This window comes from Chamaea fasciata, unplaced genomic scaffold, assembly GCF_029207755.1.
Source record: "Chamaea fasciata isolate MVZ Bird 193981 ecotype frontalis unplaced genomic scaffold, bChaFas1.0.hap1 SCAF_15, whole genome shotgun sequence".
NCBI lineage: Eukaryota > Metazoa > Chordata > Aves > Passeriformes > Sylviidae > Chamaea > Chamaea fasciata.
The window spans coordinates 16366260-16392284 of NW_027094100.1; the positions used below are offsets into that span (position 1 = coordinate 16366260).

Below are 26025 nucleotides of genomic sequence, written 5' to 3' on the forward strand. Positions count from 1 at the left end.
GCTCCCACCTCAAAACCCCACCCCGGGGGTGCAGTTTCTGCACACAGGGACTGCAGCAGGACCATGGAGCCTCCATAGAATTCCAGTGATCCAGCTGCCACCTGGTGTCCACGCACAGCTCTGCACAGGCACCCTCAGCACACTGAAACAAGAGAATTCAGCCTGTTTCAGGAGTCAGTATCCTTCCATCAGGGGTATTTCCAGTGTTGGGGCAGCCACAGCTTCTCTGGGCAACCTGTGCCAGGGCCCCCCCAGTCTCTCAGGGAGGAATTCCTTCTCAATATCCCATCCAGCCCTGCCCTCTGGCAGTGGGAAGCCATTCTCTGTGTCCTGGCACTCCAGGCCCTGCTGAAGTCCCTGCTTTTGTGGTCTGGTACTTGGAGAAGTCCTCTCTTGACACTCATGGTTATGACATGATGATGCCTTTCCCAGCTCAGTACTCCCTCCTCAGCTGAAGGATCCTGATCCACCAAATCCTTCCTCACACAGGAGCTGTGTTAGACCTTTGATCATTCTTCTCCATCCCCAGTCTAATTCTACCACAATATATTTCTGAGGGATTTCTCTGGGCACCCACTGGGAGTAACCCTGACTGCCTGCTTCATGTTTTAGTGACAAGAACTACAGAACAGTCCCCAAAAGGGCTCTGGGACAGTGGGAGTGAAAGTGCAGAGGCTGCTGTAAACACTGCAGCTCACAGAAATCATGGCATGTAAAATATCTGAAGGAAAGATTTCCTGAATTGGTTCTGCAGCTTCCTGCAAGGCTTTTGCTGGACTGAGAGGCCAGGCAGGAGTGTCCACCCCACCTGGCCTCTTGAAAGGGAGTTCAGGGTGCTCCCCTCATGTGCAGTGATGCCAAAAACTCACCAACATTTACTCTGAGGAGAACTCCCTCCATTCCTTCAGACAGTGGATGACACTACCCTGCCAGGGACACGCTCAACCCTTGGGAGAACAGGAGCCAAAAAGGTGTGGGGATTAAACAGACAAACAACAGGTCAGGTAAGAAAAATACTGCCTCTTCTTTAATGTTCAAAGACATCAGTAAACAAACAGAACCGTACAGACAGAGGCTGAACCCCCCCACCTCCCCGAACAGCACGTTCCAAACCACCACAGGTACCAGGTGAGGACACGGGAGAAGGAGCAGCGAAATCTGGGACTGGAGGGATGGCCAAGAGAAATCTCTGCTGGGTGAGAGCAGGAACAGAGCACTTGGAGGAAGCAGCTTCCCTCACCCAGCAGCAGAGCAACATCTGCTGGGTACAGCCCAGGGAACTGTTTCCTCCCAGAGCAAACAGCCCAGATCTCTTGCTGACACACAGGAGGACCATGTGTGAACTTGGGAAACACAGCTGGAAGCTACATTAGAGGTGCAGGACAAACTAAGTGCTGACCTGGGTAGCCAAACCTCTGTTCCACAGGGATTAAAGCCTCCCAAGGAATAAACACAAAAGGGAATTTGTGTCCAAGTCAGCAAAGTGCTGCAGAACTCGTTTGTAAATGCAGATCTGGGCATGGGGGGAAGGAATGAGCCTGTGCTCTGCACACATCCTTCCATCCCACTCCATCGAGCTGCTCCCTGATCCAAGGACATCCTGACCCCCACCCCACGAGTGGCCTGGCCTGCTCCAGTAACTCCTGGAGCTGTGGAGCATCAGCTGGCTAGAAGGAACACGAGGAGCAACAGCTCTCAGTGCAGGCTGCAGAGGACAGCGGGACGGTACCTGAGTGGAGGTCAGGGACAGCAGGATGGATCCTGAGCTGCTGCAGACAGGCAGAGATCGTAGGCACAGCTGCTCCAGCTCCCACCTGGCTGGCAGGAGCCTGCATGGGAGTCATGGAGCGTGGCTCAGGTTCTGAGGGCAGTCACACAGCTGCCAGCCAGGACTCAGCATGGTTCCATTCCCACAGCGGTGCCAGCCGGAACCGTGACATGGTGACAGGTAAGGAACACACGTCACCTCTGTGCCTCTCCAGGTGGCAGGAGCCTGCAGTGGGGCTGTCTCTGCAGCCACCACATGCAATCAAAGGTGAAGAGAGGGCTAAGGTGGCTCCTGCACAGCCCAGTTATGTGCTCCAAGTATCTGTGTCCAAGCGGGAGGCCCCGCAGTCCAGAGCCCAGGGCACAGCCCTCAGATCTCCACGTCGCTCTCTTTGTCATTGTCGTGGTCACCGTCATAGAACTCGTTGGGAGCTTCAGGCCTGGGGGAAGAGAAATCCCTGTCAGGGAGCACAGAGAGACCTGGAACCCTTGGGACCTGAGGGAATGTCATATTAGAAGAATACAGAAACTCCTTGGGTAAAAGAGACTCAGAAGTGACTTCCCTGCCCATGAGAATGAGGTGGGCTTTGAGGTCCCTTCCAACTTCAGATCCTGGGATTCTATGACTTAGGACTCGGATGGATTCCTCTGTATCCCTCCCAGGGACAGAAAGGGAAGCCCACTGCTCCAGGACAAGCTCTGGTACCTGCTGTAGTTTTCCTCAGAGCCCCTCTCCTCGGGGTCGGGCTCATCCGTGCGGTCGTAGCTGAGCAGGTCGGAGGGGACGTCGTGGATCTGCACGCTGGGAGCGTGGTTCAGCATCTTCAGGTTCTCAAATATTGTCTGCCTGATCTGATCCAGGTACTGCAGGGAGAAAACACAGGGATCACCACAGTGGGATGTGGCACAGCTGTGTCACCTGCCTGCACCACCTCTGTGGTGGCCAAGAGAAACACATTTGTCACTTATCAGAGCAGAGGGGGTGGGAGAATTCAATTATTGACATTTAAGCACACAAGAAACACAAAGGCAACCCAGCTGTTGTTTTTCATTGTTGTTTTGCCCCGGGCTCCAGCTGGTTTCACGGGACAAGCACCAACCACAGGGTTTTGGAAGTTGAAGGCTGATATTGCAGCGTGGGTGTGAGCACTCACCTGCCTGGAGTTCTGATTCTCAATCCTTGTGCTGACATCAGGGTGAAGGGTGAAGTCTGGAGCGAAGTATTCAAAGTACTCTGAGATGGAAGGATGCAGAATTAGAGCACAGAAGCTGTGCAGAGAGCAGAGCTCACCCTCCCACCTGCCTGGGAGAGAGCAGAGCTTAAAACTCTGAGTGCAAGGCATTGGACAAAACAACAGGAAATGGTGCAAACTAAATCACACTGGACACACAAGGCTGCGTCTGCCCAGCAAAGTGGGTGGGGGGAGATCACAGGATGGTTTGGGTTGGAAGGGACCTTAAAACTCATCTCATTCCAACCCCCTGCCACAGGCAGGGACACCTTCCACTAGACCAAACCCTGTCCACCCTGGCCTTGGACACTTTCAGGCATGGCTGAGGCCATCTCCAAGGTCAGGAAGTGCTGACACTTTGGCCCTGGTCAATGCAGAATAGAACATCCCCAGAATTTCAGCTGAGCTAACCAGGAAAAAAAGGCAACTCCAACTTACCACTGTATGGGAGCTCGTCACTAATTGGTTCATCTACGAGCAAGGATGTTTCATAAGTCCTGAAAACATGGAAAAAGAGCAGCTCAGTTCACTGAAAGGGACATGGGAAATGCAGGGACAAATCCCACAGAACTGCCCAAGCAGTGCCTCTCCCCAGGCAGGGAGGACTCACCAGCACCGTGCCACGTTCCGGACCGTGTAACCTCCTCCTCCCAGCACCAGCAGCGGGATGTTGAAGCTCTTCACGTACTCCACACACTCCCTACAAACCCCAAACAGGAAAATGCCAGAGCTGCAAACTGCAGCGCAGGTTTAGGTGTCAGAAATGTCCCCCTGAACTCCACCACCACCACGCCTGGTGGGATACACCTGGAGCTTCCACCCAGGAATCACCTTCACAGGGTGGGGCTGGAAAGGACCTTAAGGTCCATCTCATTCCAACCCCTGCTGTGGGCAGGGACATCTTCCACCACCCCAGGCTGCTCCAAGCCCCAATGTCCAGCCTGGCCTGGAACACTTCCAGGGATCCAAGGCCTGCCCACCCTCCCAGGGAACAATTCCTGCCCAATCTCCCATCCAGCCCTGCCCTCTGGCAGTGGGAAGCCATTCCCTGTGTCCTGTCCCTCCATCCAAGTCCCTCTGCAGCTCTCCTGGAGCCCCTTTAGGCTCTGAGGTCTCTCTGGAACCTTCTTCTCACCAGGTGAACACCCCTAGCTCTCCCAGCCTGGCTCCAGCCCTCAGAACATCTCCATGGCCTCCTCCCCCCTCACCACCCCCCTGCAGCACCTCCTACAAACCCTCATTCTCAGCCCCCGTCCAGCCACACGAATGTTAAAAAACCCCAAAAACTGCTGGCAGGCCAAAGCCAACGCTCCAGCCTCACAGCAGAGACTCCTCAGAGCCCTTCAGGTGGTTTTTCTGTGCCCAGCCCTGCTGAACTTACCCATGGCCTCTAATACTGAGGTTAAAACATCCCAACCGGTCACAACCCAGAGAATCAGCACCACACTGGGGAAGAGAAAAACAAGGGAATTTTGGCATTGCCCTCCAGATCCACACCAGGAGACAGAAGGTAACACAGGTACAGCCTTCTGCAGCCTCTGAAGGCGTGCATGTGTGCACAGAGGTTTGCTTCCTTACCTGCAGGACTATGCAGGTGGGCTGATAGTAATCTACCACCTGGTTAATGACTGGCTGGAAGAGGTGCTTATAACCTTTGGAGAGAGAGGTGGATTTGTCATGGCTCTGGAGCGCAAGGACCAGGAAATCCCTGAGGCCAAGGGGAAAGGGTGGGGAACACCTACTTTGGTCATCGATGCCATCTCGGAGGGGCACGTTGAGACAATAGTAACGGCCACTCTCTGCACCAACCTCATACATGTCACCTGCAAAACAGGACAGTGACAACAGCCCCGAGACTTCAGAGCTGTGCAAAGGCCAGACCTGAGCTGGGCTGAGTCCTCCCACCTAATCAGGAGCCCTTTCTTACAAGCAACTACAGTTCTATTCCTCTCTAATCACCTTCTCCCACCGTTTCCCCCTGCAGCTCCAATTTTGTGATTTACTCTTTTCTGCTCCAGCAGAGCTCCCGTGGGATTCTGAAGCAGGTTCCCACTAGGAATTAAACACCTACCTGTGCCAGGGAAGAAGTAGTTGCCGTATTTGTGAAATGAGACTGTCATGACACGATCTGTCAGGTAGAAAGCCTCCTGCACCCCGTCCCCGTGGTGGATATCGATGTCGATGTACAGCACACGGGGGTGATACCTGTGGGATACAGCAAAGTTTGGGTTCCAGGCATTTGTACACACTCAGCCATCTTCTTTTGATGTGCTTGGAAATTGATGTTTAAAACATTTTCTTCTGGGGTGGGTGGAAACTGACATTAGAACAAAAAGGTTTTCAGATGGGGCCGGAAATGTCTTGGAAAAGAACTTGTTTAAGCAGCTGGGTGTTCAAAAGTTGCAGATTCTTGTTTCCAATGTGTTCACAGTTAATCTTTAAGAGCTCCAGTGATTTTAATCATATCAGGAAATGAAAGGCAAGCTGGCATGGAGGAGGTGGGAACTGGAGCACTGTGTCCCAGCTGGTGAGCATCAAAAATTCCAGGCTGGGCTAAATTTACTGGAGAAGCAGCCAGAGAAACAGAGACAGAACCAAACTCAAAATGCAGTCACCCGCTGCAGAAATGGCTACTGGAAACAGCGACAAAAGAATATGGACATAAATAATATTCCATGAGGGGGAACTGGGCTGTATTTGAGGCCTCTGGTGGATGGGATTAGGAAATGGGAGTGCAGGGATAGCCAGGGAAATCCTGGGCTCCAAACAGAGCAGAGAAGGGGGAACACGAAATTCCAGTACATCCCAAAAGTCTGACTTTGAGGGCAGGTAAACTTGCCAGCAACCATGTAACTACTGCTTGATCAACTCCAAATCCTTTTTAATTCCATGACAACTTGTCTGAGGTACAGTGACAAGGGAGGCACTTGGCAGTACAAAAAAAAAAATTTAAAAAAATCTCAGATCAATTCTAGAAACTAAAGGTATTTCTGTAACTTCTCCTCTCATTCTGAACTTATTTTTCATTTTCTTAAATTAAAAATGACCCGAGTCTTTTCTATGGAGACCAAGTGCCCTTTGATTATCCATGTGCAGCCCAAGTCCTGTTCTTAAGGCACTCAAACAACTCCAGAAAGATCTGAGTCATTTTTGTGTCTCCAGTGAACCAAAACTTGCATTTACCTACAAAAGGTTCACTGTGGCAAAAAGGCTGAGGCTCAGGAGCCCTGAAATGGGACTGAAGGACTCTTCTGTACCCCCCAAGCTCCCTGCAACACAACTGGAATCAGACGTTCCAATGCCCAAACCCTTCCTTGTCTCTTAATGATAAGGCCAGGACAAAAATGAAGTTTTTGGGCTTCCTGGATTCCAGAAAGGCAAATGAGGCAGGGAAACAGAAAAAAAGCAGAGGGAAATCACAAAGCAGCCAGCAGAGTTCAGCCCTTGCCCCTGTCCTTACTTGAGCAGCTCCAGGATGCCAATCACGATGTCATTGACATAACAAAAGCCCGAAGCCTGGAGGAGAGAGAAACCCCAACAGCTTTAGAATGAGATCAACACAGAGCCCAGGCCACAAAGACAAGAGGAATCCACAGATCTGCCTCATTACCTCAAACTTTTTGGCATGATGGAGGCCCCCTGCCCAGTTTATGGCAATGTCACAGATCTAAGAGAGGAAACAGAAATGAGTTTTCAGTGACAATATGGTGACAACAACCCTGCACCCTCCTTCCCACTTCCACCTGCCCATCCCAGGGGTCCACAACACCCTCCTGGCTTCTCCTCCTCCTGAAAAGCTCCAGCTGGGGTCCAAAAGATCAGCACCTCACCCCCTTACCTTGTTGTTGAGCTGTGTTGCTCCCTGCAGGGAGGCCCCAGTGTAACGAGAGCAAAATTCAAAGAGGCCTGGAAACACTGGGCTGAAAAAGAAACCACATTCAAACCCAGAACAACTCGCCCCTCCCCTTTTTCCAGAGCACAGCCAGGAATCAAACTGGCCAGGGGTAACACCTGAGTGAGAACAAAGCTGAGTTCTCTGTGAAAGAGTTAATTTGGGATCAGGATCACTCTGACCCTGCTGGTAACTCACTGAGCCCCAGCAGAGGAGAGAGCTGGCTGCAAATACAGTGGGAAACACAGGGAATTTGATAATGATTCCCAAAGCTTCCAAATCAGCCTTGAAAAGGTTTCCAAAACCTTTCAGAGGTTCTGTTTCAAAACTGTTCCCAAAACCTGTCAGAGTCTGTCCTGCCCACAGCAGGGACATGATGCCTCAGGAGAGGAGGGGACTGTGACAGCTCCAAATCCCAGAATGGTTTGGGTCGGAAGGGAACTTAAACTTCATCCTGTTCCATCCCCTGCCATGGGCAGAGACACCTCCCACCACCCCAGGTTGCTCCAAACCCCCAACGTCCAGCCTGGCCTTGGACACTGCCAGGGATCCAGGGGCAGCCACAGCTGCTCTGGGCACCCTGTGCCAGGGCCTCCCCACCTCCCAGGGAACAATTCCTGCCCAGTCTCCCATCCAGCCCTGCCCTCTGGCAGTGGGAAGCCATTCCCTGTGTCCTGTCCCTCCAGCCCTTGTCCCCAGTCCCTCTGCAGCTCTCTTGTCAGTTCCTTCAGGTACTGGAAGGCCACAGTTAGGTTACCCATTCCCTTCCCCAGGGTGAACAACCTCAGCTCTCCCAGCAGAGCTGCTTCATCCCCTGATCATCCTGGTGCCTCCTCTGGATTTGCTCCACCAGGTTGATGTTCTCTGTCCCCCAGAGTTGGATGCAGCGCTCAAATTCTTAACAAAGACAGCTGCCACATTCCAGAAGAACTGGAAGCTCTCCAACAACAGGCAGAGTCTGCAACCCAACAACCCCAAATCTGAGCCCAAAAGGGAGCACTGCAACATCCCCAGGAAAGGGAAAGGAATTAGGGAGGCTCCATACCCTTATCCACAAGGAGGAACACACTCCTCATCCTGCTGGAAAGCCAGGCAGGGATGGGACAGGAGCTGGGGCACTCCCTCACTCACTCACCAGTCGTCGCCCACGTTGAAGGCGTTAAGGCTCTTGGTGAAGCCCTGCATGTTGTTGGGGCTCACCCTCTGCAGGAAGTCGATGTAATCCTCCGAGTGGAAGCGGCACATGTCGTGCTGGGATGCCTGGTAGGGCTTGAACACCTTCCAGAGACAAAAGCAGCAGTTATTTCCCACCCAAGCTCCATCTCCTCGGCCTGGGAAGGAATCTCAAGCTAACTGACAAGTGGCCTGCATGGGATACATAAATACGTGCTAACACTGGCACCGGTGCTCATTTCAGTTCACCAGCTGCTCCATGAAACCTGCTCTCCCTTCATTTTCCCCTTTCATGAACCCATCTCCTGCCTCTCCTGACTGCAGCTCTCGCCATAAAAACTCTTCCTACCCCCTGGCACATCCCCCTGCTTGGGCGGCAAAATAAACCACAGCTTTTCCTTCCCTGGGGGGATCATGCCTTCCTCAGTCACCAATTCTCCACAATTTTAACACCCTGATCTAGGGGTGGTTCTGGTCCCTCTGAAAGATTCACTGACAGGTTCTAAATTATTTGGGGAAACCTCCCAGAGAGATGGAGAAGTGGCATAAGTTTTGTTTCCTTTGGAAAGGAAAATGGGGGGGAAAGGTCAGGGAGGTGGATGGATCCAACTCCAGGATCTGGTGACAACACAGGTTTGGCACTCAGGGCACACACCTCAGTAGAGGGGAAGTTAAACATTAACACCACTGGGAGAGGGAATTCAGTTGATAAAGAGATCTTTTCTGTGATTCCAAATTTCTCTTATTTAAAGCAACCACTTCCCAGAAAAAGTGGAACATGAACACAAGGGGAAGATGCACAAGCTGGCCTCCAAAGCGACATTCCTCAGGACAACTGCACCACGTCCCTGTTTTCTCTGCTCGGCAGGAAACCTGTCCATTTCCACAGCCACAATAAACCCAAACAAACCCATCTCCTCCTCTCCTGGTGTTTTCCATGTGGATTTGTGGGATTTGGTGTATCTCAGAGGCTGCTGCCTCTGACAACTCCAACAGGGGATGAGGCAACTCTGTGGAGCAGCAGCTGAGGGGGAAGGCAGGAGCCATTCCCAGGACCCCGATGGTTCATTAAACCAAACCAGACCAAAACTGATGGCAAAGAGAGAAGAAATGGCTCTCACTGGACAGCCAGAGGCTCTCAAAGCAGGGATGTGGGACTCAAAAACAAAGGGAGGGAAAAAGCAGACTGAAATCTCCACTCAGCTGCTGGCAGAACAAACCTGGCTCCTTCCACCCTTCCCAGTGATCCCACCCATGTTCCTGAGCTGGGAGAGGTGGGAAGAGGCAAACCCAGCCCAACAGGACCACAGCCTTCTGTTTTAAGGAGGAAGAAACAATGCAAGCACAGCACAGAATCAGCAGGACTTTCTGCAGTCCCAGCTGCTCCAAATCCCTGGTTTTATTTGCTCCTGACTCTGCTAGTCCCTGGCTGCTTGGGGATGAAGTTGTCCCTGAGGTTTTCAGCTTCCCAGTGGCGTCCTGTGGAAAACATGAGCCCCAAAAAAAGAACTTCAGGACTAAAGATGTAGGGCTGTGCCCACTGCCTCCTGCAGGCAGGGGTTTGCCATTCAGATGTGTCAGGTCAGAACATGTTTTTTGGTCAGTCCTGCAAGGAAAAGCCCAACTCTGGGGAAGTTACTTGTGGAAATCCACAGAGTGACAGCAAAAACGTGGAAGAGAAACTTTGCAAAGACTCCCCACAGCCCCCCCAGGGGCTGCATTTCCACACAGCCACAGCACTGGACGTGGTTTTATTTGGGAATTACATCGATCAAGGAAACTTTTCTTATGTCTAAACATCTAAAATTCTTTTCATAAAGAGCTCACCCGCTCCTTGGACTCCTCTGTAGCTGCTCCAACAGCCCAGGACTGAGCTCTACCACCATGACCGCGCACTGTCACCCACCGCCGCGGCCCCTAAACCAGCCCCGGGGCCTCAGCGTGGAATGTGTCACCCTGTGAGCCCTCTGTCTGTGTCCCCCTGTCCCCCGCCCGGCCGGGGACACGCGTGGCTTACGATCATTTTCTTGTAGAGGCCGTAGTGCAGCACCAGGCTGTGCGTGAGCGCCAGGCGATGCGGCTTCATGGGGTGCCCCGCGCCTGGAACGGAACGGCGCGGGCATTAACGGAGCTGCGGCGGCACGAGAGCCGCCCCCGCCCCGCCGGGCACCGCGCTCCGCGGCGGCTGCGAGCGCGGCCGGGCCTGAGGACGAGAGGTGGGAACGGGGAGAGCGGAGGGAACGGGGACGGGGGGGGGACGGCCCGGGCCACACCCCCGCCGCCAGCCCGCGCGGCCCCAGCCCCACGGCGGCCGCTCCGCCGCGCAGCCCTGGCGCCGGCCCGGCCCCGCCCGCACCGTAGTGGAAGTTCCCCACGTCCGGGTCGTAGAAATAGGCCACGGTCTTCGCCATGGCGGACAGGCCGCGCCGCGCGCCGCGCTCCCGCTTACGTCATCGCGCCGCGACACCCGCCCGGGGCCGCGGCGCGGCTGGAGGCGTGGCCACGACGAAGGGCGTGGCCAAATAAGGGCGTGGCTTGGAGCAGGGGGCGGGGCCATGTGTGTGCCCCCCCGGGCAGCCCCCGGTTCCTCCGGACTGGTCCCAGTGGCCAGCAGCGCCTCAGAGCTGCGCCCAGCTGGTGCCCCAGACATCACCCCGCCTGCCCCCAGCTGCCCACAGATACCCCCAGGCACAGCGCGTTGCGCCGCAATCTCACCTGCCTGCCCCGTACCCGCCCCCGGCTGCACCCACTTACTCCCAGTTGCCGGCTGGACTCTGTCCCATAACCCTGTGTCGTCTTCCCAGTCATCCTCAGCTCCCCCAGTTATTCCTCACTGTCCCTCACCTACTCCCAGTTACCCCCAGCAGTCCCAGTTAGTGCCAGGTGCTCCCAGTTACACTGAGCAGATCCCAGTTGCCCGCTGGACTCTCTCCTGTAGGCCTGCAGCTGCCTCCCAGTCATTCCCAGTTACTTCCAGATGCCTGCTGGATTCTCTCACGTAATTCTATGTCTGCCCCCTCAGTTGCCACCAGTCACTCCTCCCTCCTCCTCACCCAGTCACTCCCAGCTGCTCCAGTTACTCCCAGTGAGCCCAGTTGTGCCCTGGATTCTCTTCTCTAGGCCCACAGTTGTCCCCCAGTTACTCCCACTTGTCTCCCAGTCATTCCCAGCCTCCCTGTTACCCCCACCCCCGGGGCACAGGGGATGGGGCAGGGAGGTGTCCATGGGACACCCTCACCTTGATGGGACTCGTTCATTCTGGGGGAGCCAGCTCCAATCCCTGAGGGATGGGCACCTGCCACCACCAGCTGTCACTTCTCCAGGTCCCACCTTGGGAGGGTGCAGCTCCTCCAGACCTTTGGAAAGAACCCTTTGGAGGCAGCGCCAGCCAGGAGGGGGATGAAAGTTGGGTGGAAAATTGCTGGATGTGAGGAGACAGCGGAATAGGGGAAAACCTGGAGCTGACAAGAGATGGAAACAGGACCACGTTGTGAGCAGTGCCGGCTGGGAATGGCAGCAAAAACCTGCTCCCTGTGGGCTGGAGAGAAGGGACGAGGAACAGAGAAGGAAGCCTTGTCCAAAGGCTTGGAAAACCAAGCCAAAGTCAATGCTTGGTCATGCCAGTCTCCTGCTGGATGGTTTTCCGCAGACAGGAGTTTGGGGTGAAGGAAGAGACTGGAGACAGGCTGCTCAGCCCAGTGGGGTCTCAGAGAGGGGCAGGACCCCCAAGAGCTGCCTGAGGATGGGCCCCAGGGCAGATGGGCACTGGGATGTTCCCTGGCATCGCAGTGGGTGCCAGGCTGGGATTTCCAGGGGATGGAAACCCCTTGGAAGCAGCAAGAGGAGCTTCCCGCCTGTATGGGATGGGGCATGGTGGGATGGCAGGGAGTTGTGGGTGCTGTGCTGGCTGTAGGTGGAACAGACAATGTGTCAAGGTGTGATTACATTGTGGGGTTATTAAATGATATTTCTGGCTGCCTTCTGTCCCCTCCTGCGGGGATGCTCTCCCCTCCACACCATTCCTTGGGTGGGTTTCCTTTTAGGATCCCAGCTCCAGCCTGGAGCAAGGATCACAAGATGGTGTAGAGGATAGGATTGGAAGACATCTTAAAGATCATTTCATTCCAATCCCCTGCCAGGGCAGGGACACTTTCAGAGGAGACCCAGGGCCCTCTTGCTGTGACAGCTGTGGCTGGGGACACTCAGAGAGGTCACCTGGCACCTGGCACCGAGCCCAGCACCCACCGTGGGAAGCAACAGGGATTTAAACGTGCTGAATGACACGGCTGCACTGGGAGCTCACGGAACACTGACGTCTCAGGGTGGGTGCTCCCTATGACGATTGTCCTGTCCCTGCTCCACCAGCTGCTGCCACCAGATAACGCCCGGCTGGGGACATGGAGCCGCCCGGGCAGCACATCCCAGTGTCCGGCTGGGGGAATGAGGAGAGGAGAACCACGTCCCTGCTTCCAGCTGGGATCACTTGCTGGCTGAGCTGTCTTCCTGGAAGCTGGCTGCTGCTCCGGGCATCTTCACGGGTGTTGGAGCAGAGCAAGGGAAGCATCGGAGAGGGATATTTTTAGATGCTCTTTGTGCTCAGAGAGCAAAACCAGGCTGTGGTTTAACGGCCGTTAGCTGCTGGGCATGTTTGAAAGGCTGAAGGAGGGCTGAGGATCGTTTGGCACGATGGGATGGAGCAGCTTTCTGGCCTGAGCATCGAAGCGAAGATCCCAAGAGGAGCCTGGATCTGGGCAGTCCAGCCCGTTTAGCTGCCACGTGGGGCCAGGGCGGCTGATCCCCCAAAAGGACGTGTTCACATTGTTTGTGGGGTGACATTCGCTCCAGTGGCTGTGGAAGAAGTGCGGGGAAAGAGCGGACAAGAGGTAACGTGGAATTCTGCTGGGACCAAAGCCAGCTGAGGGACAGGGTGACAGGTGACAGTTCTGTCCCAACAGCCTCTCCTCGGCTGCTCTGTCCACTCCTTCCCAGGCCACGTTTGACATGGAAGCATAAAATTTCAGTGTTTCCAGGCAATGCCTGGAGAGGGACTGAAGCCACCAAGGCTCTCCAAGATTCAGGGAAGCCCCAAGGGGGTGGCCTGGGAAGGAAGGGCAGGGAATGGTGCTGCTGGATGAGGTGGGCAGGCAGAAAGAAGGCAGCTGTCTATCCCAGAGCTCCAGTTGGATTGTCCTGCATCTCAGATCCCACTGCCTTGGCTGCTGGGGTCACACAGGATGGGACAGGAGCTGGGATGGGGTCAGGAGGGACAGAGGATGCAGAGTTCAGACTGTGAACGTGCCACAGGCATCCAGCCCACAGCCACAGCTGCACCTCCCCAGCCTGGTGTGGGGCTTTACCCCACGGGGGTTCTGTCCCCACCGGCCAGGATGGACACGGCCAGCCTGCTCGGAAAGGAGAGCTCCGTTGTGTGGATTCATGCCTCAAATGCTGGCTGCTTTGGGGACAGAGAGGAGCCAGGGTGTTGTTTCTGGGTCACCTGCCAGGTGCTGTGGGGATCATTACAATGCCAACAGGCTCCTGCACTGGGACAGGGACTGAGCCCCTGGAGGGACACTGAAGCTGAGGCGGTGGAAGCAGGATGGAGACTGGGAGCAGGCGATCCCTGGTTGGGAGAATTAGGAAGAGAAACACAATCAGCTGGGATAGTCCAGCTGCAGAGCCAGGAGGGAGCAGCTTGACAGCAACAGAACCCCCTCCTCATCCTGGTTCACCCCACAAAGGTCAGGATTTGTCCTCAGGCAGGGCCAGGCTGCTGTGCCACCCTGTGTCCCCCAGCTGGTGGAAATGCTTTGACAGCAGAGGCTGTGGGAAAATCTGTGGGAATCTCCCCTCAAAGTGGGGAGTCCTGATCAGCCTGGCATGGCTGGAGTCAGGAGCGGGGGTGGGATGCTGGGAAGGGGTGGGGAGCTGGAAGGGGGTAGGGAGCAGCAATGTGCCGGGTGGGTGGGAACGCCCAGGAGGAGAAAGAGCGATTTATTGTGCAGGACAGCATGCGTGGGCACGAGGAAAACGGGAATATGCTCACCATGACTGCGTCCCCTCAGGGCCCTGCAGATACCCAGACCTGCCAGTTCCCCCTCTGCTCAGAAACAAGGGCAAGGAGCAAACTGCTTTTGAGGTTTCCTTTGTGAGGTCTTCCTTAGCAGAGACTGGCATGCTGTAACAGCTTGTCGGTCCAGGGTTTGGAGACCTCTCATCTCCTGTGGCCCAGCAATCCATGGCAGGAGGAAAAGTCTTGTTCTTGCCACAGATATTCTATCCTAGGGCCTGTCTCCTTGTCAGGACAGCGGACAGATGGGTGTCACCTATGATGTGGTGACATCCTGAAGTCACACTGATGGCTCCTGAGAGCTGACTTGATCACCTGTGCAGAAGGGCAGGAGCCCTCAGCTGAGAGCCTGAGGGAGTCACAGGTTGTGTCACAGCAAGGCAGACTCAAGGGGGATAATTCCCAGGGAGGAATGTGTGCACGGATCGGTGCTCGGTTCAGTGGAGATGGGGTGGGAGGGATTTCAGGGGTTGTGTTCCTCAAGGTTTGGGTGGAGAACTGGCAGGTGGCTGAAGGATGGAGAGGAGCAGGTCTCATTTCCAGTAGCAAAGGAGTGGTGGGTAAAGCCTTCCAGAGTGAGGATGATGTGATGGAGTTGGAGGAGGAGATTGTGGGACCACCACACCTTGAGATTTGAAATGGCTTAGCCACTCCTTTTTTAGGAAGGAGGGAGACACAGGAGTCTCCCGGGGCTCATTTCCCACCATCTCCTCCGTGCTGGGATCCCAGTGTGGGTGTCTGCACCCCTCTACCCCCCCAACACGCTGGTGTGTGATCAGTCTTGGCCTCACTGAGCCCCACTTCCACCCTTCTCCCTCCCATCGCCAGGGCTCAGTGCCCTAAAAATCAAGGAAAGGAGGGTGCCAGGGGAGCTCGGGGCTGGCACGCTTGCGGGTGAGGTTATTCACCCCGGGGCGGGCGGCAGCCTGGCAGCTTCCCTGAGCAGCGCTCCTGCGTGTCCTGCTGCAGCCGCCGGCATCTCCCTGAGCTCCTCTCTGCACCTTCCTCCGCCGAAACAGCTCCAGAGAGGTTTTTTTTCTGGGATCGGGACAGGCGGGTGCTCTTGTGGTGGAGAGCGGCAGAGAGCGGCAGGCAGAAGCCGCTGGCTCCTTCCCGGGGAAGGCAGGCAGGGAGCCGGGGCCCGGGGGCCGGAGGATGCTCGCCGCGGTCCCCAGCCGCGGGGATGCGGGGTTGCTAGGAGGCAGGTGAAGGTGAAGGTGAAGGTGAAGAGGAGAGCGCTGCGGAGGACCGCAGGCCCAGGTACCGCCGCAGCGGGGCCGGGGGACAGGCGGGGGGGGACCATCTCCATGCCGGGAAACGGAGCCGGCGAGTGGAAATGCGGGCGCTGAGCCCCTGGGAAAGGAGCCGGGAGCGCACGGGGGAGCCGGGGCGGAGGGAGCCGGCTCGGTTCTGCGGGAGGACGATGCGGGAGCAGCCGGCGGCTCGGCCCTCCGCCAGCCCGGCTGCCGCGGCTCCCTGCCTGCCGCTGCCGCTGCCGCTGCCGGTACCGGTGCCCGTGCCCGTGCCGGCGGAGGGCCTCGGCCGTGAGTACCGAGGGCTGCGGGGGAGCGGCGCGGCGCGGGAGGATGCTCGGCCATCCTCCGGCAAGGGCGAGCCGGGAGATGCCGCCCGCCGCAGAGCCCCGGGCAGGCCGGGGCACCGGTGCCCTTGGGAAGCCGCCTGCAAGGGACGGGGGAGCGCCGCAGCCCGGGGCCGGCGGGCCTTGCTGGGACGCTGCCGCCACCGCTGCCCTTGGGATGCCTCTCGCCGGGGCCGTGCGGGGCAGCAGTGTCCTTGGGAGACCGCCAGGAGCCACCTCCGGCCGGTGCTGTCCTCCGTGCGGCCCCGCACCGCGCCGGACCTTGCGGGGCGAGGGCTGAGCCCTGCGCTGGGCGGCTGGGAGCTGCCTCTTGCCCGGCAGGAGGAAGGGCAGGATGGGCACAGGGTGGCGGCCAGCGCCGGGGCTCTGACCTGCCTTCCCCCTTCTCCTAGATCCGCATGTCAGACCATCACCACCCCAGAGATGGGGAGGCAGACCCCCAGCACGGCATTACTGTGGTCTTCCTCCTCGTCCTTGTCTTCTTCATCATGGGGCTGGTGGGGTTCCTGATCTGCCATGTCCTGAAGAAGAAGGGTTACCGGTGCCGGACTTTCCGGGACGAGCTTGACCCAGATGACAAAGACGGGGTGGAGGAGCTCCAGGACGGTGAGTGCCGGGGCTGTGGGGGCTCCGTGGGGGCTCGGCCTTTTGCCTGGTGTGGGCTGGTGCTCCTCATGCACCCTTCTGGGATGTGGGATGGGGCTGGGAGGGTTACCTGTCACGTGTGGCTGGGCTGGGACAAAGGGCTGGGGCGGTGAGAGCAGCGCGGTGTTCCCTGGGGATTGGGAGTGTGAGGGCCAGGGATCCCTCTGATCCACGAGCTGACAACGGCTGGAGGTGACAGGGAGGTGGGAACCAGTGCCTGGCCTTTCCCAAAGGAGCATTATCACCAAAAGGGAATTCTGATGAACATCCAGGACTTGCTGAATCCCCAGCACCTCAATCATAATCCCTGTTCCCTGGAGGAAAACCTCTCCCAGCTGAAGCACAAGCTGTCCCTCTGCTCCCCTGGCATTAGGATGTCTGGCAGGGAGCCAGCTGGTGTTTGCTATTGGTCATGTCTTCTTCTAGTCCCTGCTGTGTTCGTGCAGACCAGAGAAATAGAGGTGTTGCTAGAAGGGGAAGGGACCTGTGGGGAATTTTTTCCATCGCTCCAGGCCACTGCAAGTCACTCTGGGGTGGTTGGATTGGGAAGTCGCTGCCGCAGCGAGCGTGGGTGCCTGGCCCAAGCGAGCTCTGCCATTCGGTGGTTTCCTGAGTGTCTGCTGAAGGGGGGAACACACATTCCCCCGGCTGCTTCCCAGGCTGAGAACAGCCACATGGTGCTACAGAACTCCTCCAGCTCCCGTGTGCCACCGGCAGTGCTGGGGAGGATCAGCACCTCCTGCTGCCGTTGCTTGTGCTCAGGAGGGACATGCGGCTCCCCCGGCTCACCCACGGATGCAGCCAGAGCTTCCAGGTGTCCATGGATGTGCTCCTCTGGCTTTAGTGTAGCTTTTGGCTGTACATGACACAGTGTCTGAACCTTCCAGGATGGGCTTTGCCCTCTGAAGACACCAGAGTCCAGGTGGGAATCATCTCCATGGGCTTCCAAGATCATGGTAGCAGCCCTTGAGCTTTTGGGGCAGCTGTCTGCCAGACCACAGCTCCAACGTGCTTACAGGAACATCTCACACTGCTGACCAGGCTGGGGGTCCACTCTTCCAGGCCTTCTGCCTCCAACAGTGCCTGGAAGCAGGTTGAGGTGAACGCTGTGGATGAATTCTGCAGCAGAGCAGGCACCAGCCAAGCTTCCTCAGAACAGTTTTCAGCTTTTAATAGTGTGCAGCCCTGGGGCTCTCCCTGTCATTGTGTGTTCCCCATTTCTGTGTTTAGTGGGTCCCAGTGGGTTTATTTGCTGTGGACATGTCCTGTTTACCCTTGGAGCCCTGACCACTTGCAGCATCCTGCAGCCAGGGGCTCCAGGGCTGGACAAGGACCCTCCTCTTTTGACTTTTTGGAACCTGCTTCCCGCTCGTTTCTCCAGATGCTCCCCTGTTCTGAAGGAGCAACACCACCCCCTCTCCCTGCGCACACAGCTGCTGGTTCAGCCGTTTCTTTTCCAGGATGAGGGATCTGGTGTTCCCCAGTGGCTTCCCAGTGTGACAGGGGACACGAGGCTCCTCCAACAGCTCTGCTGATGCAGCTGCTCCTTGGAAGGGATGAGTGAGCGGAGTCCCCAAATTCCAGCCCTCAGTGCCACGTTGTCTCTTTTCAGATGAGGACGAGAAGAATGACGACACTGTGGAGAAGATTGTGAGGTGCATCATCCAAAACGAAGGTGAGCACCTCCACGGGCCGCTCCGCAGCCGAGCTGACCACTTTGGCTGACACATTCCCATTTCTCCCTCTCTCTTCAGCAAATGTGGAGGCCCTCAAGGAGATGTTGGGGGAAAACGAAGGGGACGTGCCAGTGCCAGTGCCCAGGTGAGGGAAGCTCATAGCAGCTTGTGGCTGCTGCAGAGTGAGGGACGAGCAGCCTCTTCTTCCAGCTGCTACAACGCATCTTCCCAACATGGAGTCCCGCTTTCCCGAGAGGTTTGAGGAGTGCTTCACCCCCCTGTCAGGTGGAACAGCTCTTCCTCATTGCTGTCACCAGCACCCATAGCTGCTGCTCCCAGGGCTTGCTGCAAGTAGGGCTGCACCAGGGTTGGGACATGTCCCCGAGGTGACACAACCTGTCATGTCCTTCTGTTGCAGCCTCTGTCCCCACAGCAGCAGCCAGGACGGAGGCCCACCACATCACCACACAGTGCACCTGGGCTCCACGCAGGCCCCCTGCATCCACTGCAGCCGCAGGAAGAGGCACCCACTGCAGCGCCAGGGCCGGTCCAAGGAGGGCAAAAGCAGGATGTATCCCGGAGAGACCACCGTCTTCTCAGTGGGCAGGTACCCAAAGGAGCTTTGCCAGACATTTCCCTGCTGGAATGAGCACCAGGGGCTCTCCTCAGTCCTCCTGAGTCCTTCCCCTTTCCCCACTTGCCCAAGGTTCCCTCTTTCTGTTCCGCATCGAGATGCCCCAGCAGCAGCTCTGCAGCTGGAGCTCCTGAGGATCCAGGTGCTTCCTGCACCTGGAAATGCCTGTGGTATGTGGCAGGCTATGATGCACCGGTGGCTTCCCTCCTTCTCCGGGAAGGTGACTCAAGCTGGGTTTTCCTGCTGAGTCAGTGCTGGGCACAGCCCCAGCTCCGTGTCCTTTCAGAGCCCGCTGTCCCTGGTCGGTGCAAGCAGGGCCCTTGCTGCCCACCCAGGGGCTTTAGGGACCTCATTAGGGGAGCAGAGGGGACAGCATGTCCCAGGTCCAGGCCACCACCCACTCAGAATGAAAGAGTGGCTGTGCTGCTCCAGGTTGCTGCCTCCAAAGATGTCTGTAATTAGATGACACGGCAGCAATGTAAGAATAGGGGAGTGTTCCTGATACTTCCCACAAATGCTTTCCAGTCCCCACCTGGTTTCACCCCAAGGGACTTCCTGAGCTTCCTGTGGTCTCTGTGTAGTCACTAACCTGTAGAACAGTCTGTAGGCTCGCCCAGGCTGCCCCACTCCCCAGCAGAAAGGGTTGGGAAAGCCTTCCTGGGCTTGGCTCCCTCTGGCTGGAGGTGACTGGGGCAGGGTGACAAACAACTGCTGGTCCCTGGGTGGCCACCGTGGTGAGACACAAAGCTCTGTCATGCTCAGATTGTGCACAAGGTCTTCCTTCGGGGCCTGAGCCTTGATGAAACTTCATGTTGCGGTCCAGAGAGACAATCCTTTCATGGGAATGCTGAGCCAGAGTGGGCATGGAATCGTGGAATGGTTTGTGTTGGAAGGGACATCAAAGTTCATCCCATTCCACCCCCTGCCATGGGCAGGGACACCTCCCACTAGCCCAGGGTGCTCCAAGCCCTGTCCAACCTGGCCTTGAACACTTCCAGGGATCCAGGGGCGGCCACAGCTGCTCTGGGCACCCTGTGCCAGGGCCTGCCTACCCTCCCAGAAACAATTCCTGCCCAATATCCCATCCATCCCTGCCCTCTGGCAGTGGGAAGCCATTCCTTGTGTCCTATCATGTGGATTTTTCCACCACTACAGGCAGGACCCTCAGCAGGGAGGTGAGCTGGTGCTTTCTGGGGAGCTGGAGAAGCAGGGAGACCTGCTGGACCTCCCCAGGCCGAATTGCAGCTTGGATCACGTCTTGTGGGTGCTGCCGGCCCCTGGCTCCCTCCGTGCCCGTGGCTGTCCTTGGAGGTGGTGCCCGGCAAGCCAGGACTCTGCACAGTTGTGTACTCACTGCTAATTCATTCCCTGGCTGGTGCCCAGCTCCATCCACTGCTCCGTGTCCTTTGTCCGTGCTCTTCCCAGTCTCCTCTCACTCACCTCGGAGTGCTGGATGAGATGGTCTCCTCTCCCAAAGGCACCTTCCGTCAATTCCTGTTTTTTTCTCCTCAACCCTGTTAATATCCCACACCACACCAGCCTTCTCCACAGGGCAGCCATCCCATTTCTCCAAGGCCTTTTTTTCAATCCTGAATCTCTTTGGTACAAGGCCCAGCTGCTAAGGGACCTATGCGCCCATGAGGTACAATCCCACCTCCAAATTATGCTTCTTATTTCCAAGCTGGCCCCTTTTCTCTTCCAGATCCTAGATGACTTTTCCAGGATTGTCCTTCCTGTGTCTTATTTAGAATAAATATCTTGAAGTACTTTGACTCAGCACTGACCCTACAATACAGGGCTTCTTTAACCCACCTCTGGAGTTAAAGACACACCCTCAGGTCTTGTTCTCCTTTATTTTTGGTTTTGTTTTGTTTTGGTTTTTTTTGCCTTGGACACAGTGGTTGAGAGTCCAGCCCCCTCCTACATGGAATGAGCCCTGTTAGGGTCCTGGTAGGCACAGGCTCATCCCTGAGGAGTGGAAAGGATGGGAGCTGTGGATGTCCACCAGGGCTGGAGTATGTGGCATCTGAGGAGGCTTCTTTAGCCTGGAGAATTAGAAAGGGATGATCTATTTGTCCTCTAACACTTCCCATAGAGTGGGTGGAGTTTAAATGAAGATGGAACAAGACTGTCCTTGTCTGGGAAGGGCAAGAGGCAATGGCCATGAGTTACAACAAGAGAAATCCAGAAAAAATGCAAGGAAAACCTGTTCTGCCATGAGAATGGTGCAGCCTTCAACAGGGCCCTGAAGAGTGGAGGAATCTCCACCCTGAAGATTTCCAAAACCTGACTGGACAGGGCTCTGGGCAAAGTGCTTGAGAGTGAGAGGGGGCCCAAATATGAGCAGGGGTGTGGACTGGAGACCTCCTGAGGACTTTTTGCACCTCAATTGTTCTAAACTTCTGCGGTAATCAGGCTTATGTATGGTATGGGATGATTAGCACTTAGCTCAGCGCCTTCTCTCAGCCAGTCCCATCAGTGGCAGAGCTTGTCCGTAGAACATCTGTGTGTGCCCCTCCGTCCTCAGCCCCTCAGCCAGAGTGTGTCACATCCCACTGAACCCAAAGCCCCGGGGATGCTGAGGAGGCAAGCAGCCAAGGCTCCTCAGCTTTCCCTCACCAGCCAGAGGTTGACTATGTTAACTCTTGTGCCCTCTCCAGTCCAAACCCTTCCTGCTCTCTGAATCCACTCCCGACTCTTCCAGGCCGACATTGCTCAATGGCATTACCAAGAAATCATCCTGTCACTTGTGTCTCCTTCCTGTCCCTCTTCAGCATCAGAACATTCTTTGGTCTCCCCAAATCGCAGTGCTGGTGTCTTATCTCCAAATATCTGGATAGACCTGAAAGGTCACATTTGCTGCTGCCTGGCCTGACCTGAGCAGTCCTCTGGAGCTGGAGCATTTCTATTCTTGACCCTCTCAGTCCTGAGGAGCTTTCTGACCCTGCTGAGGGCTTGGTGCTGTCCACAGGCTGGGCTGCAGCATGGAAGTGGTCTCCTTCATCTCTGCCAACTCACCTGGCATCTGTTCCTATCTTTTGGACCTCTCTGCTTTTTCCTTTGGAACAGTAGTACTGCCATGTGCTCGACCTTTGCGCCTTGCCCTTCTTTCCGCACCAGCAACACTTGAACTTTCTGAAATTGTGCTTTTCCCTGGCACTGACTGGCAGCTAAACCCCAGGCTTTTCCACGTGTCATCCAAGAGCACTGAGAGCAGGAGTGGGTGAGCCATGGGCTGCACAAGGTCCCAGTGGTGGACCTGGCTGGGGGACACCAGCTCACTGGGGAGGAGATTTCCTGTCTGCTGGTCCAGCAGTGCTGGTGAGGAGGAGTCAGAGTTTGTCACAATCAGCACAATCACAGTTCAGATTTTCAGGCTTTGCTGACACCTTACCCCTCCCAGGCTGAGGGAACTGGGAGAGGAGAAAGCTCCAAGGACACTTTAGAACCCCTTCCAATGCCTTCCAGAGGGATTCCAAGAGAGCTGGAGAGGGACTTGGGACAAGGGCACAGAGTGACAGGACAAGGGGAAATGGCTTCCTGCTGCTGGCAGGCAGGGTTAAAGGAATATTGGAAAGAAATTAGTAGTGAGGCCCTGGCACAGGGTGCCCAGAGAAGCTGGGGCTGGCCCTGGATCCCTAGAAGTGTCCAAGGCCAGGTTGGACAGGGCTTGGAGCAACCAGATTGAGGGGAGGTTGTCCCTACCCATGGTAGAGGGTGGGACTGGATGATTTTCTAGGACCTCCTTCCAACCATGAGTCTATGATCCCTAACTCCTCTCTTCTTCCCATGTGCAATGTTGCATCACCTCTGATTACTAACCCACCCTCTGAGGGTGTCAGACCCATTTTTGCAGCTTTTCTCCTGCCCACCCAGGAGCTGCGAGCAGTTACCTGCTCATGGTGGAACGCTGGTGAAGCGCTCAGGTACCGTCTGCCTCTCCAGGTGCAAAATGTACTCCGGCAGATTTTACCAAAGAATTCCTTCAGCCTTTGATCCCTGTGTCCAAATCACTGCCAAAACCCTGTCCCTGCCCTCACTTAGGACACACTCTCATCCAGGTTGTCTCGGAGCATTTCCAAGAGCTGCGATCCATCTTGCTGCTGGGAGAGCAAGCTCTGCCCCAGTCAAGATCTGGATTGAGCTTTCCATCCTTCTCTTTCTGTTTGTTTTGCTTAAACGAAGGGGAAAACTAGTTCGGGTGCACGGCTTGTGTGGGTGTGAACGGGTCGGAGACGTTGGGGATCACAGCAAAGAGGAGATCCGGGGCTGGAGGTGCAGGCGAGCTGGGGATCCAGCTGTGGGACAGCACAGAAAAGACTGCTCTGTCCTGCCCTCATTGCAGGTTCCGTGTCACACACATCGGGAAGAAACCGCCCGTCCAGGACGGTGCCCTGCCCGCCGACAGCCGGCAGCCGAGCACGGAGGAGCTGGAGCGCAGCAGCGAGAGGCTCCAGCGGGAGCGGGCTCTCAACGGGACTCTCCCCACGGGTGGCCTGCAGAACGGAGCCATCCAGACGGGCACCCAGAGTGGCAAAAGCGCGGAGCAAAGCCTGTCCGCCAGCCCAGCCGCGAACACACCAGCCAGCTCCGGCACCCGTGACAGCCGGCGGGCGGGCCTGGGGTCCGGCCCGGCGGGGTCGGGCACAGCGGGCTCCGGCCCGGTGGGGCCCAGCGTGGCGGCGTCCCTGCAGGATGCTGGCTCTGCCCCCGGGAGCTCGAGCCGCCAGCGGAGGCTGATGAGCCTGCCGGCGCTGGGAGCGTCGAGTCCCAACATCCCAGGAGAGCTGGCAAGGGAAGGAGCCGGCATCTGCCTGGAGGAGATCGGACTGGAGTCGGCAGATGAAGTGTCGGATATTCACGGGAGCCTGAGTCTGCAGGAACAGGCCGAGGAGCTGGGGAGAGACGACAGCAGCAGGAAACAGCCCGGAGGGGAGGACGGGAGGCAGCAGGTACGTCCCTCCTCTTCCTGGTCCCCATGTGGTCCCTTGGGCTGAAGGCGGATTGCTTTTTCCCACCCGTTTTCCAATGTCCGAGGCGGTGGGAGTGACTGTGACAGGTCCCACCCTGCTTCAGGGGCAGTGGGAGGTGCTGCAGACCCGCTGCCGGGTCCCCTTGGCAAGGGACTCCTTTTCCTTTGTGGTTGGGCTCTTCGGGGACATCCACTGGGATTTTGACCTGGGAGAGCTCCACTGTTGCACGTGGTGTCCCCAAAACCGTAGCCTCAATGGGGTCCAATGTGGCCAATAAGGAACAGGCAGGGAAAGATTTCTCCAGGAGCCTTTCTTACCTTGAAGGCCAGGAAATGGTGAAGCCAAGTGGTCATTTCTTGGCTGTTTTTCCCTGCTCCTGAGGAGCTGTGCTCAGAGAGGAGGAAAGGCCACCCTGCCTGACGCTCCCAGTATCCTGGTACCTCCCAGTATCCCACCCAACCACTTTGCTGGAGGGGTTAGAAAGCTCCAGGGGATTTTCTCCCTGGAATTGCCTCTGCTGTTACCAGTGAGCAAATGAGGCTGCTGCTGGTGGTGCAGACACCCAGCATTTCACTCACAGCCTCACACATGCAGAACCGTTCATGGTTCTGCAGCTGGGAAAAGGTGATTTTCATGGAAGGGGGCTGGGAAACACCCCCTGTGTAATGTCAGCAGCTCCAAGAGCTGGCCTTGACTTGCCTCACAAAACCAGCACAGGGCACACGTGGCAAAGCCCTTGGAAGAAAAAGGAAGCCAAATGCCTGGGTAAAATTCCTGGCATGCTTCAGAGCCATGGAGATGCCCTGGGGCTGGCTCTGCAGGAGCTCCACGGGCTGGGCACGGCCCAGGCACATGCCAGCAGCCCTTGGCAGGGGGTGGGCTGGGGCAAGACTGGGTCAGCACGGGAGAGGCCTGGGAAAAGTGCCTGGCTGGATGCTGGATAAGAACAAAGCAGGATCCCACTGGTTCCCTCTTTGCTTTCTGGTGAAAGATTTGAGCTGGAAGATTTGAGCTGGTTCATGGAGAAGGGCAGCCCATGGCAGGACAGAGACCTTGGCAGGTGGTGACAGGTCCTCCTGTGACCCACTGAACCTTGGGTGATCCCTCTGATCCCCGGGGAAGCAGTTACGTTCAGGCCAAGCCCAGCACACGGTGATTGATGTCTGTCCCCTCTGCAGTGCCAGGCTCTTGCCTGGGATGCTGCACGTGGTGCTGGGGTGCTCCAGGACATGGAGTCCCAGGTGATGGGACCCTGCTGGGATGTTTGTCACCAAGCCCCGGTGCCACTGGAACCCTCCCCCATCCCCTGAGCCGCAGTCAGAGCCGGCAAGAGGGTTGTTGGCTGCTGCTCATCCCGTCCTGCAGGGGATGGGGAAGGGCAGAGGTGGTGTAGTCGCTCCTGGACACTCAGCGAGGTTCTGCCCACTGCTCCTCGGGTCACTGCTGCGGCCAAGGGAGACCCCCCCAGCCCAGCACCCCGTTCCCATGGGAGCACTGACATCCCTCCTCCTCCCACAGGAGCCCAGCGCCGCGGAGCAGGACCGCGTGTGACGTGAGTGCTTGTCCCCTGCCCCTGGGACAATGTCTGGGGGGGTTGGGAGGGCACCGTCAGTGTTCCTGCCCCTGGTGGGAGATGGAGAGGGGGTGGAACCCTTTCTCCAGGGGGTCGGGGAGTGCCCAGCCACAGGCAATGACTCCGGGACATCCCATTAGCGGGTGGTGGGGACGTGCCGCGGGTGTGGGGACGATCCCTATCCTGCCTCTCTCCCCACAGTTCCTCTCCGAACCCGGCTGGAGCGTGGACGGGAGGCGCGCAGCCCCCGGACCCCTCGGGGCTGGGGGCTCTGCCGTGGGGCAGCCGCGGGGCCGCCGTCCCCGGGTGGGCAGCTACGCGCTTGGCATGGCCGGAGCGACGCGCCGGCGGCACCGACAACCGCGCTCGGCGCCAGCCTTCATCCCATTGGCAATAGGTACCCGCGTCCCACCCACCGCACCCTCCCCGGAGAGCCCCCCGAGCGACCCTCGGGCCTGGCAGGGGCAGGACAGCACCCAGAGCCCGCTGCCCCCCCGGCCCCCCCAGCTCCGGGGGAAGGAAGAGGGGACCGCGGCGAGGGGCAGGGATGGAGGCAGCGGCTTGAGCCCACCCCCGGGGCGGTGGGGAGCACCCCCCACCCACCCGGCACGTTCAGCACAGAGCACAGCCCCCCACCCCGGGCACCCCCTGCCACGCAGAGTGGGCACAGGCACAAATCCTGCACCGGCAGGTCCCTGGGAGATGCTGGCGGAGAGAGGAGCTTCCAGCCCCATCCCGGCACAGGCGGGGCCGGAGCCCGGCCCTTGGGAGGATGGCCGCCGGCCAGGCC

At 57.2% G+C, this 26025-nt stretch overlaps 2 protein-coding genes across 3 annotated transcripts; one reads left to right on the forward strand and one right to left on the reverse strand.

Moving 5' to 3' along the window:
• Nucleotides 1–1005: 1005 nt before the first annotated feature.
• On the reverse strand, nucleotides 1006–10500 carry HDAC3 (histone deacetylase 3). Its single transcript, XM_066197090.1, has 15 exons — nucleotides 10421–10500; nucleotides 10082–10164; nucleotides 8027–8169; nucleotides 6838–6919; nucleotides 6610–6666; nucleotides 6460–6515; nucleotides 5071–5204; nucleotides 4742–4822; nucleotides 4578–4651; nucleotides 4381–4445; nucleotides 3610–3699; nucleotides 3438–3496; nucleotides 2922–3001; nucleotides 2474–2631; nucleotides 1006–2207 (listed from the first exon to the last, which is right to left on the reverse strand). The coding sequence occupies exons 1-15, from the start codon at nucleotides 10473–10475 to the stop codon at nucleotides 2138–2140; spliced, it is 1287 nt and encodes a 428-aa protein (XP_066053187.1). The 5' UTR covers nucleotides 10476–10500; the 3' UTR covers nucleotides 1006–2137.
• Nucleotides 10501–12469: 1969 nt separating this feature from the next.
• RELL2 (RELT like 2) lies at nucleotides 12470–26016 on the forward strand. 2 transcript variants are annotated; one of them, XM_066197402.1, is made up of 8 exons: nucleotides 12470–12947; nucleotides 16127–16340; nucleotides 17992–18054; nucleotides 18134–18200; nucleotides 18474–18662; nucleotides 23035–23641; nucleotides 25181–25214; nucleotides 25437–26016. In XM_066197402.1, the coding sequence occupies exons 2-7, from the start codon at nucleotides 16133–16135 to the stop codon at nucleotides 25211–25213; spliced, it is 1167 nt and encodes a 388-aa protein (XP_066053499.1). In that variant the 5' UTR covers nucleotides 12470–12947; nucleotides 16127–16132; the 3' UTR covers nucleotide 25214; nucleotides 25437–26016. The 2 variants fall into 2 exon arrangements, with proteins under 2 accessions (XP_066053499.1, XP_066053500.1); XM_066197403.1 differs by lacking the exon at nucleotides 12470–12947 and adding an exon at nucleotides 15080–15394.
• The last annotated feature ends 9 nt before the right edge of the window (nucleotides 26017–26025 follow it).

Excerpts from the sequence above, each read along its gene's own strand:
- HDAC3 (XM_066197090.1), bottom strand. The coding sequence starts at position 10,475 with ATGGCGAAGACCGTGGCCTATTTCTACGACCCGGACGTGGGGAACTTC. Across the intron at positions 3,700-4,380 it reads CTCAGTATTAGAGGCCATGG|GGAGTGTGTGGAGTACGTGA; the intron begins GTAAGTTCAGCA and ends TGGGGTTTGTAG. Across the intron at positions 3,497-3,609 it reads CGGAACGTGGCACGGTGCTG|GACTTATGAAACATCCTTGC; the intron begins GTGAGTCCTCCC and ends CCATGTTTTCAG.
- RELL2 (XM_066197402.1), top strand. The coding sequence starts at position 16,133 with ATGTCAGACCATCACCACCCCAGAGATGGGGAGGCAGACCCCCAGCAC. Across the intron at positions 18,663-23,034 it reads ACCGTCTTCTCAGTGGGCAG|GTTCCGTGTCACACACATCG; the intron begins GTACCCAAAGGA and ends CCCTCATTGCAG. Across the intron at positions 23,642-25,180 it reads GGGAGGACGGGAGGCAGCAG|GAGCCCAGCGCCGCGGAGCA; the intron begins GTACGTCCCTCC and ends CTCCTCCCACAG.